General features: G+C 38.0%; 1 protein-coding gene across 11 annotated transcripts in view; it reads left to right on the forward strand.

Moving 5' to 3' along the window:
- GRIP1 (glutamate receptor interacting protein 1) overlaps positions 1-18,586 on the forward strand; it is a 314,452-nt gene that overhangs the window by 190,770 nt on the left and 105,096 nt on the right. For all 11 annotated transcript variants that reach the window (XM_064655739.1, XM_064655744.1, XM_064655745.1 and 8 more), the window contains exon 2: positions 16,802-16,882. In XM_064655739.1, the coding sequence (XP_064511809.1) occupies positions 16,802-16,882 (81 nt within the window). The remainder of the gene's footprint in view (positions 1-16,801; positions 16,883-18,586) is intronic.

The following is an 18,586-nucleotide window of genomic DNA, read 5'->3' on the forward strand; positions in this document are numbered from 1 at the left end:
CCAAATATGTGCCTGCTGAACCGATCAACTAAATTAACATCTCTTTCTGCATCCTTGATCTTTGCCAGTGTCACTGTTAGGTGTAAAGTATTATCCTCCATGGATTGTCCTGAGGATTTTCAGTGTACTGGCTTGAATTGGCAGGGGAAGAAAAAAATTACAGTGGACTGGGGATATTATAAGTTGTATGGGGAGCTAGCAAACTACCAGAGTTAGAGGTTTTTTTGGCAAGCTAAAATGTCAACATGAAGAAATGATTCACTAAGATTGTCCAGGGGAGCTGTAATTATAGTTGTAATTCATGATGGCTTTTCTCTGTTTGTCTAGCCAAATTTTCCTAAAAGGACTTGGTCGGTCAAATCAGCACACACACCTTAGCAAATGTGCACTACTCTTTTATTGTTTAGCTGCTCACAAATTCAATGTTTTCCGTAGTACACTGGAAAAGACTAAAAATTGTGTAAAACTGGAGTTAAGTTGCAAAGAATGCATAAATGGTTAGGAAGTCTTATGTTTTATGTCTTATATTAGAGTAAATTAGGGAATAGAAGCGAAATTAAGGGAATAAAGTTGGAATTTTTTTTTAATGGAAAGCCACTACAGTGGTGGTATTTGAAAGTCAGTATCTGTACACATGAACGGATTGCAGCCTCTTCTCGTTCATGACTTTGATGCACTTTAATAAACTTCTATCTATTTTAAAGTGTGTGTGACCACACAAAAAAGTCTTTGAAGAAAGGGTTGGTAGCCCAGACATCTGGGAATTTCAAAATAGATTGTGTGTTTATAACAAAACGCTGGACAATCTTTCACGACCTTTTTATATCAAAGTACTGTTGTTCTGAAATTTATATTGTTTTGTATTGTAAATCACTGTGTTGGAAACATTTATTTTTATGAGCTTTGTGAGAAAAAATGTCACAGTATTTTTTTAAAAGAGAGACTAAAATGATATGTATGATGAATGTATCCATTCTTCAATACTTCCAGTATCTAGGTTTTGCTTCTTACGTAGAAATTGTGTATCAGACTTGCAGTCAGCCATGCTCACTGCAGTTTGCCAGGATATTCAGTGGGATGCTGCTACTGTAGTGGCCTGTTTTGTCATAGCTGCATTTTGGAATGTGATATTAAGTGTCCCATTTCAGAAATGTATTTAGAGTTATGGGGTATGATTTGTGATGGATTTTTGCATACTTTTCTTTATGTTATAAATCATAATACAGTATCACCCCACAGAAAAATTTATTAATGGTGAGTACGTATCTTTACTTTTACAGTGCACTTAGAGAGCAAAAAGCTCTGCATGTGCCTGAATATCTACAAAACCAGGGCAGGTAATCCCACTTCAGGAAAGCATACCAAATTGGGAGAGCATCCACCCCATGTTTGAATCTAAAGCATTCTGGTAACTTTAGAATCCCACTGCCTTTTCATTGGGCTTTATTAGGAACAAATGATGCCTTAAATTGTCATACTTTTTCAGAACAAGGGCTTAAGAAAAATTATTGCTTTTACTGTTGGTGTAGTAGCCAGTCTGACTGAAATTAAGATATCCTGGTAATGTCAGTGAATAGAGTAATTATTTTGTGTTTAACTTTCTTATTTTAACTTCTGATTTAATTTGAATAAATCTATTAGGAAGGGATAATGGGAACATTTTAGTTTTCATCATAATCTTTATTGAAAAGAACATCTTGAAATAACCTCTGTTGTTGGTATGAAACATTACATATATATAGATCTCATCGTGAACTTGGGGAATAGACATACTTTGATCTCTGTTGTCATTTTATTCAACTTTTAATGAACATTTTACATGCAAGTCTCAATAGACTTTTATTTTATATTGGAAGCAATGGGAGCAATACTGAGGCTAATCCAGTCCCTTAAAAAATCATGCCAGAGAGGAAAAAAAGTGCAAAACAGTGGTGGTTAAAGAAATAATTTCTGTGCTGAGACTTTATGTTCACTTTGTTTCATCTTTAGGTTTTCATTGACACTTTTGTATTTTTATTTCATCCATATAATGCCAGCAGTAGTACTGTCATTGTTATCCGCACTTCTCTGCTAAGCAGAATATTGAGGAAAGTATGTGAACCAAAAATTCCTGCATGGTTGCAAAAGTACTAAGAGTTTTGTTTCCTGAACTTCATACCTTGTTTTCACTTCCCACTCAGGTTCTCTGAGCTGTTGATAATGACAGAAGATAAATACAGCTCTCACTAGCTTCCTTGTTCATTGGCATCTTACAGCAGGAAGTGTTAGGCCCGAGCAGAGGAGACAGTTTGAGAAGGGAAGCAACAAGGTATTAGCTTCTGCCCTGAAACTGGTGTCTTGGTGTCTCTTGCCAAATCTGCTTCTCTGGTGGTTTTTCCATTGGCCTTTTGCTATTAGGAGCAGGAACTCAAAGCTCAGGACTTTCATCTTCTGTGTGATTTCAAATCAGGCTGCTTCAGTTGTACTGTGTAAATAGCAAAGGAAATATAACTGGTTAGAGGAGCTTGGGAGGGGACTGAGAAGGACTTGAGAAGTGGGATTAGTCTCTTTCCCTTCATCCCCCACATATTGCTACTTCCTCTCTTTTTCCTCTGCAACCTGATATAGTTTTGTTTTGCTCTTCTCTCTTCTTCCTTACCTGACACACAGCATCCTATGCATTGCATATATTTATTTTCTCTTACATTTTATGTCAGACCTCATCTCTTTTTTATTCTTCCAGTCTGTATTTGCTCTTAAAATGTATTGACCCTACAAAGGGAAGAAGTGTGGACTCAAAGAAGCAGACAAAAGGAATGCTGCTGTGGAACACGCAAAAGCACAGGTCTGTTGGTTAGCATCTCTCGCCTCTAGTCTGACCTTACAGGAATATGAAGCATGGGAACTGCTTTCACAGAACTGTTCAGTGAAAGCTTCTTTTGACAGAGAACAAAATTTTTATGATAAGCTCTGAGACAGAATGGGTTCAGAAAGCTTACAGTCAATACCACCAGCTCAGCTGCCCTACAACTTCCTCAAGGACAAGTCTGCTTGGGTTTGTACTTTGCATGGAAATGGCAGGTGACTGACAGCTTTGAACACCCATAAACCTCGTAGACAATGAGTTTATTATTATTTATTCTCTTGAAGTAAGAAGACAGGAATAGTAGTGGAATTTCTGTGGAGTATCAGAGACAAGGGAGAACAGTTAGCAAAATGTTTTATAAGCCTCACAAAGAGTAATTTGAGTCCTGTATTATGCATAGCGAAAGGCAGTTTTTTTCTGCTGGTAGATGTCTTTGGGTGGGTTTTAATGTGTTTGTTTTTCAAAGTGATTGATGGGAACCCAGGTTATTTTTTAAGTAAATCTGCCTAGACCTTTAACTTACAGCAAGCAGGTCTTCCCCTTCCTCTACCCAAGACTTTTGGACTAACAGTTCTATTTATTTGTTTATTGCACACTCTGCGAGGGCTTCTTTGGTCCAGAGGAGTTCTTCCTACTCATTACTCATACAGCACGCTCACCACTGATTCTTCATATCAGCCAGTACTTTCTACACTCTTCCATCCTCTACACCCTGCCATGCTGATGATTCCATCTCCTTACATGCTCGTGTACTTTTCCCTCTGGAAAGGTGCCCTTCTTCCAGAGGACTGAACACCTCTTCCCCATGCTCTGTTCTCAAGGAATGCACCAGGCAAGCTGAAAGCACACTGAACTGGCACCGTCCATCAGAGAACTTAACAGTACTTTTTCTGCAGTCAACAGTTGTCCTAAATCCTGTTAGGAAATGTTTTCCGAAGTGTTTACATTTCTAGCCAGCCATTTTGAGCCTTTGTAAGAGCTGGAAGTCAGAATGTGTTGGCTACAGAGGGCAGGAACTTGGTTTTGTTTTCAAGCTGTTGGGGCAGATGATGGTGCCTATTAGTCTTAATGGCTTTATTTGTCTTCATTTACTTAGTGATGTTGCACACCTTGATAATTAGATTGCAGTAAAGGCATCTCTTTTTTCTAGGGACCTTTCAAGAGATGTGTCACAGTAGTCTGTGATCTTTCAGGGCTTGACAGACAAAGATTAAAAGGCACTGCCTTAACCAGCAATTCTTGGGGTCTCAGTGGCTTGCTTTGCTTTCTTATGGTCTAAATGAGTCTGTTCAACTCAACTCTTTGACTCCGCAGCAAAGCACTTGCTTTGTGCAATATGGAACCGATAGCTTGGAATAGTTGGCATTTTTATAAAGTGCAAGTTATTTCTCAAGATACCTTAAAGATCAAACTTCTGCTGTCGTCTCTAAGACATCATACCCTGGTTATTGATATAGGTACTGTCCTTTGTGTTTTCTTGTTGATTTGGTCAATAAAAATTCCAGCTGTGCCTGCAGTTCTATCTTCTGCTTGATAGGGGTCATGTTGCTGGTTATATGGCTGCTTCCTGACATGGTAAATAAGGTATTGTTGTCGCCTCGATTTCAAAGCTACAGCAAGTAGTTGAAAGCATCTTGCTCTTTCCATGCTTAGGAATGTTTCTCCCTTCTTTCTCAATGGCAGTTTACATTAATGTGTACTGTATTCTGCACCAGACTCCTTTTAGGATTATGAAGGAGGTAGCATCTTGGTGAAATAATGGTTTGGCCTCTTTGGTCTAACTTTCCTTTTTCAGAAGCTTAGTGCAGATGTATTTCATAGCCTGCATAGTGTGCAGATGATAATATATTTAGCACTTGATTGGGTCTGAAGTCTTATACACCACATCCTATTAGTACTCTGTGTTCTACTCTGGCTCTTAAAATCAGCTTGGTTTCCCTCAGTCTTTCACTATAAAAACCTGGACCAGGCACAGGCTAGCCATGGTAGCCTGGACTCTGGACTCTGACATTCATCATGCTGTTGGTCTGCCAACAACGGGCCTTATTTGAGCTTCAGAATATGGCCAGTCCAGAAGGTTTGAGCTTCTGCTTTAAAAACTATGTTTCTGCTGAGTCCTTTAACTGCATCAGGTTGGTTCAAGTTATTTTAATGTGCGATATTTCTTGTTATTTTTTAATTGCTTTCTGATGTCTATTTTGAAATTATTTTATGAATCTAATAAACCCATTGTTTAAAATTAAACCTGCATGTACGCACACATACACATATTATGATAGATCTGAAAATGCTGGCAATATGCTAGTAATACAGAGAAAGATTTAATTATCACCTCACCATTACTGAAGTGTTGGGACAAAAAGTTTAAGTAGAATTTTCACACTATGAAAAAATTCAATCCGTATTTATTCTTCCTGCAGCTGTGGCAGGCAGTAAGTTGATGCTGTCGTTGTTTCTAGGAGATTCAGAGCCAAAGGTGTTGTAAAGGTGCAGCTGTGAATTCCTAAAAGGGAAGGAGTCCTGGTTAAAAGGCTTGGGAGATTGGTGCATGGAAAGATGACAAATTATTTGCCTACCTTCTTGAAGGTTATCGGGTATAATTTTTCATGTATGCCACACATTCATCTGTATCTATTTCTTTATTGTTACATTTTTCATAGGATTACAAAAAGCTGATTTAGACATGGACTAAGTTGCATGTAGGCAAAGATGTGGGCAAGCCATTTTAATAATTACCATTTCACAGAATTTAAGGAATATTTCAGACAGTGAACTGCTTGCCCTAAATAAGCTTTGAGATTAAATAGGACTCGGGAGACACTGGCAAATAAAGAGTATTTGGCAGGTTAAAAGGCTTGCTGTAAAAAACCACTTGCATGGATAGATGCTGTCTGGAGCACAGAAGGTGGCCTGGGCTTTATGTGATCTTTAAGTAAGACAAATACGTACATATTGCTTTGTCAACTCAACATCTCTTTCGTTGCTATGCTTTGTTCCCACTCCTAAAAGCACACAGCACTTTATTTAAAAAAACTGTTACTCTGCACTGTGTTCAAACTTGTCACAGCTTGCAGAAACAATGATGCTTTGCTGACAAGTGAACTTAGTCAAAATTATTGTGTAGTCTCTGTGGATATATAGAGTAAACTCTTCCAGGGCAGGGGCTCTAAGTAGGACAGTATTTCACAAGGGCATGAGGAAGGTGCCAGGCTTATGGCCTGACTCCTGAAAAATGTGCATTGCGAAAGGTCTGTTTTTCACTAAGCCTGGGCTGTGCCAATTTAGATTAATGTGCATCATTTGGACTATAAATAAGAGGGGCAATCCCACTGGCATGACAGTATAAATACACTGATACTGCTATAATGTTTATGCAGCTCCTAGTGGCAGATTAAAATCATTTTATGAATCAAATAAAGCTTGTTGGTGGGATTAAAAAGGATGAGTATAATGCTGTAAATTTATACATTACTAAGATGCAAAAGTATGCTTTACTCTTAGTGTTGTCCACGCTTGAGTTAAACTTGTGCTTTAAAATCAAATGGATACTCCACCAAATGAATATCCTAGTCAATGTGTACACTGTGTTTCAGTGACAAGATCAGCCAGTGTTTGTGCTAAGTCATGCCCAGTAAGAAGAACTGGTAGGATCCTAGCCTAAAGCAGTAGGCTCAGTAATCTGTGTGATTTCTGGAATGAGCTATGTACATGACATATATTTTTTTTGAGATCTTCTGAAGAGGGGAAGAATGTTATGACAGTTAACGGAAGGAAAGAAAATGGCAGACTGATGGAGGGAACTATTTTTCAACTGTGAGATCTGATGCATTCTGTGGAGCAGCTTCCAAAGGAAGGCAATGAAGCTGTCATCACTAGAGACACTTAAAGACAGAAGTAGGCTGAAAAATACATTATATAATTTACTGCAAATACATTAGTACAGCACTGGAGTCAAGGTGGGATAACTAACCTAAAGAAAAAATTATCATTCCTAATTTCTTGTCTTTGAAGATTGTGTTGTGACTCTGATTATTCTTATTTTTCCTGAAGCAAACTGAGCACCTGTTTTCTAAACATTTTAACATATTTTACTTATTTCTTTATGCAACTTGAATGACAGTCTCACTGTCTCAGCTATTAACCTTTATGATTGCCTTCCCCCAGCACACATGCAACTAGGTTCTGCTTTCCCTGGCATGCAGTAGAAAAGTTCCTAGTTGACATCTTCTCTTCCCCCAGTCTCTGCCAATGGTAATGGCAGCAGTCTGGGCAGATGTTCTTGATCTCCTTTGTGTTGTGGTCTGCACAGGTGGAAGATAGTAGGTATCTTCCTCTCTTCTGCTCCCTAATTTTCAAGTGTCAGACTGTAGGGAAAACCTCCCATGAGATTGGGCTGAAGAAGCACAAACACAATTGATGCACAAAAACATTACAGTTAAGATTTGCTGGTACAGTGAAGGTGCCATGCAGGATATGCACAGCTCAGGTGACCAGCATGTATTTCTCCTGTTGCATTTTAACCACTAATGTAATAGCAAATCATACCACACATCAATTTTCGTTAACATACAGTGAAATGCTGTACACCAGGAAGCCAATTGCCTTCTGTCCCAAGGGGGCACAATGGTGGGCAGCCACTACAGTCAGGAGCATGGTTTAGCTTGAGGTCATTGTCCCAGAGCCACAGGATATGGCTTGACCCTGTTTCCCCTGATCAGCTGTCTCTGCCTTCCCAGCCTGTCTGGAAGGGGTAGCTGAATCAAGGGTAGAGATTAAAAGGTACTACTAAGGTAATTGATGCATTTTTAAAGTAAATATCTATTCATAAAGGTATTTTTCTATGAGGTGTGACATTAATGTCATCTAGTTTTCTGTCCCTCAGCCTCTGCCTTGGCTCAGGTCTCGTTCCTTTGCACCACTCCGTTCTCCAGGAGCCTTGTTGGAAGTTTTATCATGTTGACATTGATGTACATCTGTCAATATTGGCTCAAACATTCTTGAGGGATGCTGATTTAGCATTTACCAGTGTTAAACAAGGTAATTGAATTAATGTAAACAAATGTAATATAAAGAAAACACGGTTTTATATATTTTTTCCCAAAAAAGCTTATATATGGCACTTTCATCCTATGTCAGCATGCAGCAGTACCTCAGAGCAGTATGGTGTTCCTAAAGACACATACAAGAAGGACAACAAAACTTTCCTGTGGACCAGGGTGTTCAGAACAAAAAGTGTGGCTTGGAATATCTGGAAATATTTCCTGTCAATGATATCTGTATCACTTAGGAATTTCCTTTTAAATGAAAAGCCTTATAGCCCCACCTTCTAGAATAAGGTTTTCTGCAGAATATGTAGGTACAGAACAACCCCCAACTGTCTCAGAGAAGAAAATAGTTTACATTCCCATTTTCATCAAGCTTCTTCACTCTCCCTGCTTCTTCAGTTTCTACCTGCTCTGGTTAAGCCTCACACATTTCACTTATGTGATGCCTATATTATTTCCATAAACAGTAAACAGAAGCTCAAGACAGAGTGAAACTCACTTTGAATTCTAAAATTATGTAACAATTCAGTGACAATTCTGGTTTATGGAATTCATGCTTAATGCTTGATGCTGTATAAACAAAAAGACATATTTATCAGATTTGAAGTAGTTTGTGCCTGGGGTATTATTTAAATAGGATTACTTCTAAATTAGATAATCCACTGAAGTGAATTTCACCATATGCTAATTTCTCTTGATACATGTTTTTGAGCTTTCTGCAGATCTTGCATGTTTTAAATGGTCTTGGAAAGTTCTGCATTTTCATGAGCAAAGCAGCTTTGGGAGGAGATCAACATACTTAACCATTTAGGAAACCAGGCATTTCCATTCAGGTGCCTGAGTGCAGGGTTAGGAAATTAACTTTGGACAAGCAAACTTGGAGGACATTCAGATCATTTTTCAAACAGTCAAGCTTGCTGAGGTATTGTAAATATCAATAGGAAATGGATTCACAGATGCATAATTACAGTACCCCACTTGCCTTGCTTCTAGATTGAAACTGAGCTGCTGCTGTAATAAGTAACCATATAATTTGGAAAAAAGAGAATTAAATTTACATAAAGTATAATAAAATTGAATAAATTTTCACTTTAGAGAGACAACACAGTTATTCATTGGTGCTATAACTGTTAAAATTAAGTTTCTAAGAAAACCAGAGGACACGTCTGTTAAATGTAGGAAAGCAAATTACCAGAGGAGCTATTCTAACTCTTCCTTCTCATAATTTTTCCATGTCACATACCCCAACAAATGTTACTTATGGAAGCATTTGAAACTCTCTGTTTTCTTAATAAAGACTGCTGGAGAGCACTGAGCATGGAGTTTGATAAGAAAGGATTAAGATTAAATACATTCATATTTGTCCTACTTGGAACCTAGTTCATTAATGACTACTTTACATGCAGAGCTTAGGAAATTTTAGATATTTCTAAGCACTACTTCGAAGAGCAGCACTGCCATTTCAAAAATGAAGTCTCATTGGCAGTATTGAAGCCGTAGCTCTAAACAGACTCAAAAAATTGTTATTCCTCTGCACCAGTAGGAGAAATTAATGCTTGCTTTCATGACTGGAGCTCTCATAACACATCTGAAGGGGTTAGCATATGGGCAGAGCAAATTGTTGACATTTTGTTGTTTCATAAAGCATATATGTTCATAATGTGTACATTATACATCTGGTGAAAAAGCCTAGGACAATTTTGTATCTTTTTTTCAACAATTTATAGTCTGTTACACACTGACACAGCTGTGGTGACATTGTAGTAACCATGAATGTTTCAGGATGTTAATTTTTCTCTAGACTTTTGCATTATTTAAAAGCAAATCTCATTTAAAAAAATCCTCCTTTCCCTGGAAAAATACATTCTCTGATATATTTTTTTCATTACTGTTGTCAATAACAGTTACTAAGGATAAAAGTTAGGCCAGACTAAAAGCATTTCTGCCAAATCTCTCATCAACAGCCAAAGTAAAATTCCCACAATGCACTCCTTCCCAGCAAATTCCAATGTCATTTATCAATTCAAGTGTATTCAATAATTTCATTTGTAAAACTTGGCAGTTTTAGAACTTCCATTTACCTTTTTAAGCTTTTAAAAAAAGGTCTGGGTAGTATTATTCTTGTTATAATTTGTTTGCAACTGTTACAGATTCAGTTAAGTTGTGTTGGTATCTACTGTTTGTGACTAATATTGATCACACGGATCAGGATATTGCATAAACATTCAGAGTTATTTAGTCATTTCTCACGCAGAATTATTTAGTCTTTAAGTTCAGGGAGAAAGATTTTTCCACCAGTTTTAACAGGAGTCCTCTCAGATGAAAGCTGCGGGGCAGTGTCATAACCAAACTTCAACTCCCTTCTCAGTGTTTTTTCCGTCCCATTGCTGTAGATCAAACTGAAAATTATATTTTTCAGAATTTGTAACACTTCAATGAAAATGTTTAGGCATTTTTACTAGAACAAATAACTGGAATTTAGAAGATGAGCTTATGCAGAAGTACTTTTCTAGCATGGTCCTGGTGACTTTGTAGTGGCTGGACTGCTCACAGGAGTGCACAGGTGATCTTGAATAGAAATCTCCTGTTCTGTTTGATACAGTGCAGAGCTTGGAATTGATTGTAGAGGAGATAATTTTAATGCATTTTACTTTGTATGACTTACCTAAACGTTGATCAGAGCAAGCAAGCAAGACTTAATGATTGTGTAGCTGGGAGTTTGGGTACTCCCTGTGAATGTGAGAGTGGAGTTCAAGTTCCTGCTCCAATAACCATTTCAGCTTCCTTACAGAATAGAAGATTTTTAACAGAAAGGTATGAGTTTAGAAGAGAGTAAGTTGCTGCAGGTATGGTCCTACCAAGACTCTTCATAAGCCTTCATCAACTTCAGAGCTTCTGTAAACCACAGGCATCAGTGATAAGTGTTTATTTTTATCTGTGAAAGCCTCCGGCTGCAAGCAGTGGAGATAACCAATAATGCTGTAGCTTAGAATTTACCAACTGTCACTAGTATGATACTGTGCAAAAAAATATGCTTTTAGATAATGCTGAGCCTTATGCCATTTAAGATAAAATTCAGGATAAGTTTCAGATATAGGAAGTATGAGAAGCTATGATATTTTGTGGTGCACTGGCAGGATTCATAAAAATCTGTTGCTTTTAATGAAAAATATTCTTCTTCATAAATTTAAGCAGCAGCAAATTTCAGTGAATGGAATATTACAGATCTACAAATGCCTGAAGTAATAACTCAAGTAATAACTGTGACTCTGGTGCTTTTATTTTTTTGAGAAACTAATCTTGGAGATGATGTTCTCTCTGTTGTAATCATCCTCTTGACAATTTGTTTTGTTGTCAGTCTCTACCTCTGTACAGATATGTGATTCTCTACTTATCTGAGGTACATGCTATCCCAAATGGTGTAAGCAACAACACATAGAGTCGACCTTACTCTTCCCATGCACTGAGACAGCTGGAGGTTAGCCAGCTGAAGATGTAAGGTGCTTCCTTATGGAGTCTTGAGAATTATATTAGTTGGAGATTCTTCACAGTGGGGAACATTGGAGGAACACCTCAGATTTTACTTCCTTGGGTTCTGAAGTCTGCTTAGGACCTGCATGGTTATACTCTAAAATGGTTTAAATTCAGTTCTTCCTTGGCCAAAGAATAGCTTATCCTGTCATGAAACATTAAGTAAAGCTGTTGAAGAATGAGAATGAAAAACTGAAAGATGGAAACTGTTCTCCCTGCTAATACTTTCATATCTACTGTTGAAAAAATTTAATATTGCTTTCAAGCTCCTCAATATTAGAAAATTCCCCTGTGTTTGAAATTTCTTGCTTACAAATTTGATGGCATGTCATTTTCTGCGTTCCCAGAGGAATGCAAGTTTTGCAGCAAAGAAGCAGGTACAAGTGGTGATACAGAGCTGAGGATGAGCAATTGTGTGGGAGGCAAAGGTACAACATTGAAGCATCTTCACATTTCCTCTCCATGTAGGAAGGGCAAAGTGGCAGCCTCTGAGTTGTTCAGCAGCTGTTCCCAATGGAGTGGGAAGAAGCTTCTCCTTCTTATCCAACAGGATTGCAGCTGTGCTTAGTCATCTTCTGGGGCCACCTGGTGCTGCACATTTACTGGGTTCAGTAGTCCATCGCATGGACATGTGGCAACAGCAGTGAAGAAGAACTCGTTCTTAAGACCTGAAGGAGGGAGTGCCCTCAGGCTTTACCACATCTGAAAACAACATCCTCATGTCAATAGCTTTTACAGCCCCCAAGAGAGACATAGAAATGGTTCAGTGGCCATAAGCTGCCTGAAATGTTCAGTGTCTAGACTTGGCTGTTGGGGAAGCATCTTTAGGCTTTCCTTTTATTCCCTGTTATGTGCCCCCAGTTGGTATCCTTCAAAGGATATTAAACTGAATACAGTAAGGATCTAAATATTTCGTATGGTCATTTTGCTGACACAGTACCAAGCACTTCATATGTATTTGTACACATTGTCCAGTGTATATTCTTTATAGGGTTACATTACTGTTTGTTTTTTGCAGTCTATAGACCCCTTAGTTTTGGACAGGGGGTTGCCCCATAGTAAGAGCAATGCAGAATGATATAAATGGGTCACAACATGGTTTCTAACTCAAAGAATAAATCATTCAGTTACAGTATAGAGATGCCACCAGGTTAAAAATAGTCAGGGAAGTGCAAAAAGCTGTTTATCTACCTCAGAAGCAATAGCTAAAGGCAATAAGCCTACAGTAATAGCTGTAAGCAGTAGCAGTACTTGCTTGTCCCCTTGATTATTATCTTTGCAGTCTTTAATGAGAAGAATTGTTTGCAGGGCATTGAAAGGATGATGTTCAAGCTACTGTTACTGGTGTTTGGGGCTGTTTCATGAGGACAAGTAAAAGGAGAAGTCAGGAAGGTCATTTTGCTTTGCTGGTTGAGAATCTCAGTAATCTGCAAGGTGTCACCTCTTAAATGATCATTGTTTTCTGCCAGGAAGAAGTAAATTAACACAATGTACATCTGGTTCACTATTGCACATTTACAACTTTAAGAAACATGCAAAGTATGAATTTGGGGGTGGGGAACGACCCCTGCCAGTTAACAGGGTAAGAGGTTTGGTTTCCTGTAGTCACTGAATAAAGAGACCTGCTGGCATAGCAGTCACCTTTATATGACCTACTGACTTGCTAGAAATTGTCTACCCTGGGTTGTCTAATTTCTTAGTCAGAGGAAATTACAAGGGGAAAAGAAAGCCAGTGATGTAAGAAATGCAGCTGAATGAGTTTACGGGCTTAGCTAAGATAGTCCTGCTGTAGGGAATGTGGTCACCTGTGGTGCGATTCCTTCAGAAGTGGGCAAGAGCTGCTCCGAGCAGCAGGGTTTGTGGCTGTGTGTTCCAGGTGAAGGTGTTTTCGTACTCCAGGTTGACACAGTTTGGCCTGTGAATTCTTTATGGGCTGTGGCTTGCTCCGTGCTGATGATATGTTAGTACTAGGCATGTAACCAGCTGAGGTTGATGCTTCTGAAGCTAGCCTCTTTCTCCCTCTGCTTTGTATGTGTGGCTTCTTAAAATACATCACAATTTTGCCTGATGTTATTATCTTCTGTTTGCAGGGGGAATGCTTCATACCCATTTGCTCCTTTCCTTTTTCAGTGTGTTGGCTTGCTCAACTGGGTTTCATCTCCAAGTCTGTCAGTGCTGTAGAGGGGGAAGCTGGTAATAACAAAACACTCATACGAATTCCCCCCTAGGCACTGCTGTTGTGAGACATTTTTGTATGTTTTACAGCCCTCTCTGATAACTACAGAGTGGATGAGGGCATCAAGAAATAATGATTTGATAATAAATTCGTGTGGCCACACAGCTTTGTTAATGTGTACAAACAGACTCCTTTTTTGGGCACTATGAATGACATCATGACATTCCAGGGTTATCACGGTTTTTAGTTACTGTGTCTGTTTTTGTATCTGTCTGGTCTTTATATTACTTTCCTGTCTCAATTAAGCATCTCAGTAAGGCTCAATAAGCATTCTTTCTCCAGTTGGTTATATTTGTTTTCTTTGCTTCTAGGAATCCTTTACACTGACTTCTAGTTATGTTGCAGTGTGGTTTTACTGTTAAATGGGCATTGGAAGAAAATTCCTTGCAGTTCTGGGAACCCCTTTCCAGGCCACCGATGATACAATGGCTCATTGTTCTTTCCCAATAATAACTGGACACATTTTAGACTAACAGGGGTTCAGAAGTTTATGAAGCAACTTTTTGGGCCTGTTGTTTTGCTATGAAAATTTGTGGACAGATTAAGAACGGTAACACAATTACATGCCCACGGTACCTAACCCATATAAGCATCTGATGAATTTTTGATGTTAATAGGCTTCAATTAAAATACTAGTTTACTCACCTATGCAGTCTCAGTTGACTTTCATATCTGCCAGTTGTTGTGTAGAAAACACTAGAATTTTTGCTCAGGCTCCCTAGTAAGTATTTGAATGTGCACTCCTCTCCCCTCATTGGTTGTTGTTGAGCAGAAAGACTTGCAGGCTTGTGCTGTGTTCTGAACTCAAGATAACCGCGGGTACTCCCAGTTCAGTGTAATATTGGGAAAATCATCTTTCAGCATGAGAGTGGAGCTGATGTACTCATTTGCTCAGTGACAAAGCTTCAATGAAAAAGATGTAGCAGTGAAAATTCTTCTTTCCTTTTCTCTTCTTTCCTTTTTTCCCATCTCTCCAATGTGATGAAAATAATTTGTATGTAAAAAGTCTGACTAGGATAGGACTATTTTGTTCTGTAAATTGACATACGTTTCATAGATAGGGCATATATTCAAATAGGGCCCAGAAGTCATCACTATGAATCGATTCTTGAGAAATTGTATTATGTTTCCTGCCCACTTTTTAATAGAAAAATGTGTCTCACACTATCTGCTATCACAGTCAGCACCTGCAACTAAATAGTAATGGATGGAACATATAAACCACATGTTATTGATGAGCTCAATTTCTTTGTCTTGAGTGTTGTCTTGAGTTTGAGTTCAGTGGTGCCTCTTCTGTGAAAGAAAGAAAATAATGGTACTTCCTTCAGAAGCCTTAGTTCATTCTTATTGTATTTTTTTTTCTTTAATGAGGGGATGTGTATTCTGCATATGCAATGATATTAGCTTTTCCACTTTCTTCAAATGGAAGGCTAGGGCTTTACATACCTTCTTCTTTAATTGTGTACCTGGATCTGTGTTGATATTTTTCCAGTGCTTCTCTAGATTTCCTGCAGCTGGCAGCCTTATTTTCTTGGAGTTTGTACTAGCTTGCAGTATAGTCAAACCTGTTACCTTTCCTCTTGTAACACTGTATCCTAAAGCAATGGGAGTTCATTTTACTGTAGAAAGAACAATTATATTGGCTGTTGAGGTATTTTATCAATATATGTTCCTCACTACTTGCTGCATTTTTGCCAAGGTTTATGACTACAAACCTGTTTTGGTTTGGTTTGGGGGTTTTTGTGTGTGTGTGTGTATGTGTGTGTGGTTTTTGTTTTGGTTTGGTTTTTTAGGGGCCTGGAGGGTTTTTGGTTATTTATTTAAGCTTTTTTATTGTTGCATCTGCCTAACAGTAGCAGAGTTCATTACAAGAGTTCTGGGTTTAAAAGCTAACCAGCTCTTCCAGTCACTTCTTTGAGACCTGGATGTAAATTAAATTATGCTGACCAAACCCTTATCTCACTGGTATAAAAATGGACTGCTGTCTTTGATGCAAGTTTCTGAAGGAGTTTGAGACCTTGCAAGATGTAAAGAGCGCAATTGGCAAAGAAGGATCATAATGTCAAGAGTGTCATCTGAAAAGAAAAACTGATTCTCCAGAAAGTTTATATGATTCTACTTGATCTGAGGATGCTATATTAGATAATGTAGTCTTTGATTCCTCTGCTCGTTGATCAGTATTTAAGCATGTATTTTTGCACATGCTGTAAACGCATCGGTCCTTTGCAAGCTGAAGGAAAATATGCCAACAGAAGGATTTGATAACACTTTAAAGTCTTTGAGCACTCAATTAAAGGGAAAGCAAGACAGAAGCCTAATTTCTTCTGATTACTTTTGTTTGATTGAAATAATAAAATGCATAATACTATTTCTTCTCTTTTATTCACATTTCTGTCTTGCACTTATAGCTTGTTCTTTTCAAAGCTATGATATAGTTAATTTTTTTCCCTGTGGTCATCCTGCTCTTAAGAGGGATGAAGAAGTGACTCACTTTCTGCCTGATGCTGTCTCTAATTGATGACTCATCTGCTTATTCCACCGTTAGTGGTCTTTTATGCACTGAAGTTGATCAGTAGGTGTTCCACATAGCTTCCTATTTAGACACAGTTACAGTGGTGATCTTTAGGCACAAATGTGCCTGGCCTATTTGGCAACAGCTTTCTGATGTTTTCCCCAATCAATCATTACAACAGAAAAGGAACCACCCACTAACAGATCCCAGAGGAAAAGGAGTGCATCTTTACAGCCAGAATATTCAAAAGCTTCTGGAAGCCTTTCACTCCTGAACAGCGATAGTACCTCTCTCACTCAAGTCCTTGGCATGTGAACCTTCTTAACATGAGAAAAGGGAAATTTCTATCATTATGTTATAACTGAAAAGGCCTATGTACATCAGGCCTATCATCAATATGTATTATCTCCAATTTGAGTTTTAGCACATCTTTTTCAGCTCTCCTATTCAGAGCCTTTGTCATTGAGTCTAAACATGGCACTGAGCATTGAGTCAGCATTCAAAAATACCCATCCTGCTCACAGCAGCTCTTGTGATCTGCATTGCTAGTTCACACAGTATTTGGGTAAAAATTATGTTGTTTTTAACATTATATTTAACAGTAACTGGAAATGTTGCTTGTTTCTGTTTAGATGAGAGTCCTTACACAAAATCTGCAAACCAGGCAAAGGCACCTGATGGAGCACTGTCTGTGAGGAGACAGAGTATTCCAGGTAAGACTTGCTTTGCTTTTTATAACATCTAACTTGTTTTGAACAACAAGGTGATACTAATCAAAATTCAATTAGTTATAAAAAGCAAATGAATTACAGTTGCTACCAAGCAACTTTATAAAGAAGGTTCCATAGGAGCTGTAAGATGTTCCCACAATTAGGTTACCTCAAGCTTTTGCTGTGAAGAACATCCCTGTATCTCTGTCTTTTGCAGCAGATTTGAGACATTGAGCACAACAACCTTTTCATCAGAGACCCATGTATTTTCAGACCCTATGAAATCTGTTCTTTGATATCTGGTTTCGATTGTGTAGGGAGATTGGCCCATATTTTCTACTACTGATTGGCCAGGCTCAGAAATCTAACAGGGCAACACTCTGCCAGGGTTCTCATCTTCATGAAATTTTCTGCCACACCTATGCCCATCCTTGTCTTTTGTGTTGTCACATCGCACAAAGCTGGACCATTAGATAAATGGTTAAAATAAGTGATCTTTGAACCTCTGTCTCTTTTATTTACTTCAAACAAGTCTGCAAAATATGCCCATGGAAAACAAGCTTTATATGCATATTGTGCAGAAATCTAAAGGGATTTTCAATTCAAGTAATATTTTGCGAACTTTTAATGAAAACAAACGAACACTGAGAAGGGTTGCACACAGGTGGAATTACTGATGTTGCCAGTCTCATCTCAAGCACAGTAACCTCTGACTTGAAGGGAAGATGCATTGCAATAGAAATCAGAAACTGTAAGGTCATGACTTAATGACTAATGTTAACACTACCTGCGCTCCTTGGCCTTATTGTTGAACAAAGACACACAACTTACAGGGTGTCTGTAAATAGGGGAAGGAGCTCAGACCTTTATCACTGCTCGGCTCAGATCTCATCCCAATAGCTATTGTGAACAGCCAAAGTATGTTTTGTGAATGCTTTGTCTGCATGTTTCTATGTGTGAGAGAGACCAAGCTGGCTGATTGACTGTTGGTTATAATGAACATTTTTGTTCATTGTTGAAAACATCCTAGTGAATTAAAGATTGTTATTTTATAGTAGAATCATGCATATCATAACCACTGTGAAATGACGTGACTACAGCCTCCAGTGTCCAGTTATTGTTATGAGAAAATATTTAATTATACATCATCGACCAAGTTTTTTTCTAATCCAAGTCAATACAAATCAATATTCATTGTTCTTCAGAGTGAATTAGAACCTTGTACCTTTTTGAGTAATGCTTTAGCTCATAGGTCAATAATATTTATGACGTTGGAAGTGTTCAATCTTTTGATTTTTTTTTTTTTTACTGTAAACTTAGTAATTATTCTTTGTGGTGTAGTTACTGTATTTGGAAAACATATATGCTAATATGTGAGTACAGACAGAAGTTTGTGGTTTCACATGACATTTTGAGAACTACTGATGATTTTCACTACTGTTCTTTAAAAAGAAGGTCTGATGAAAACTGAACCAGTACAATTTTTCTTTAGAGCATTTGGTAAGATTAGGAATTTTAGGTGTTGAGTAGTCTTCATGGCTAATGACCATTTATTTTGCTTTTTTTACAATATTGTGGTATATTCTGGAGTTTCTGAGAGCATTGCAGATGAATTTTTACTATTAGTCAGAGTTTATTCAGAGATAATGCTGAGATGTGCTTTACTGTATTTCAGGTGTTCTGAAAAAAACTATGTAAGCTTATGTA

The sequence above is a fragment of the Pseudopipra pipra genome, chromosome 5, assembly GCF_036250125.1.
Source record: "Pseudopipra pipra isolate bDixPip1 chromosome 5, bDixPip1.hap1, whole genome shotgun sequence".
NCBI classification, from domain to species: Eukaryota; Metazoa; Chordata; class Aves; order Passeriformes; family Pipridae; genus Pseudopipra; species Pseudopipra pipra.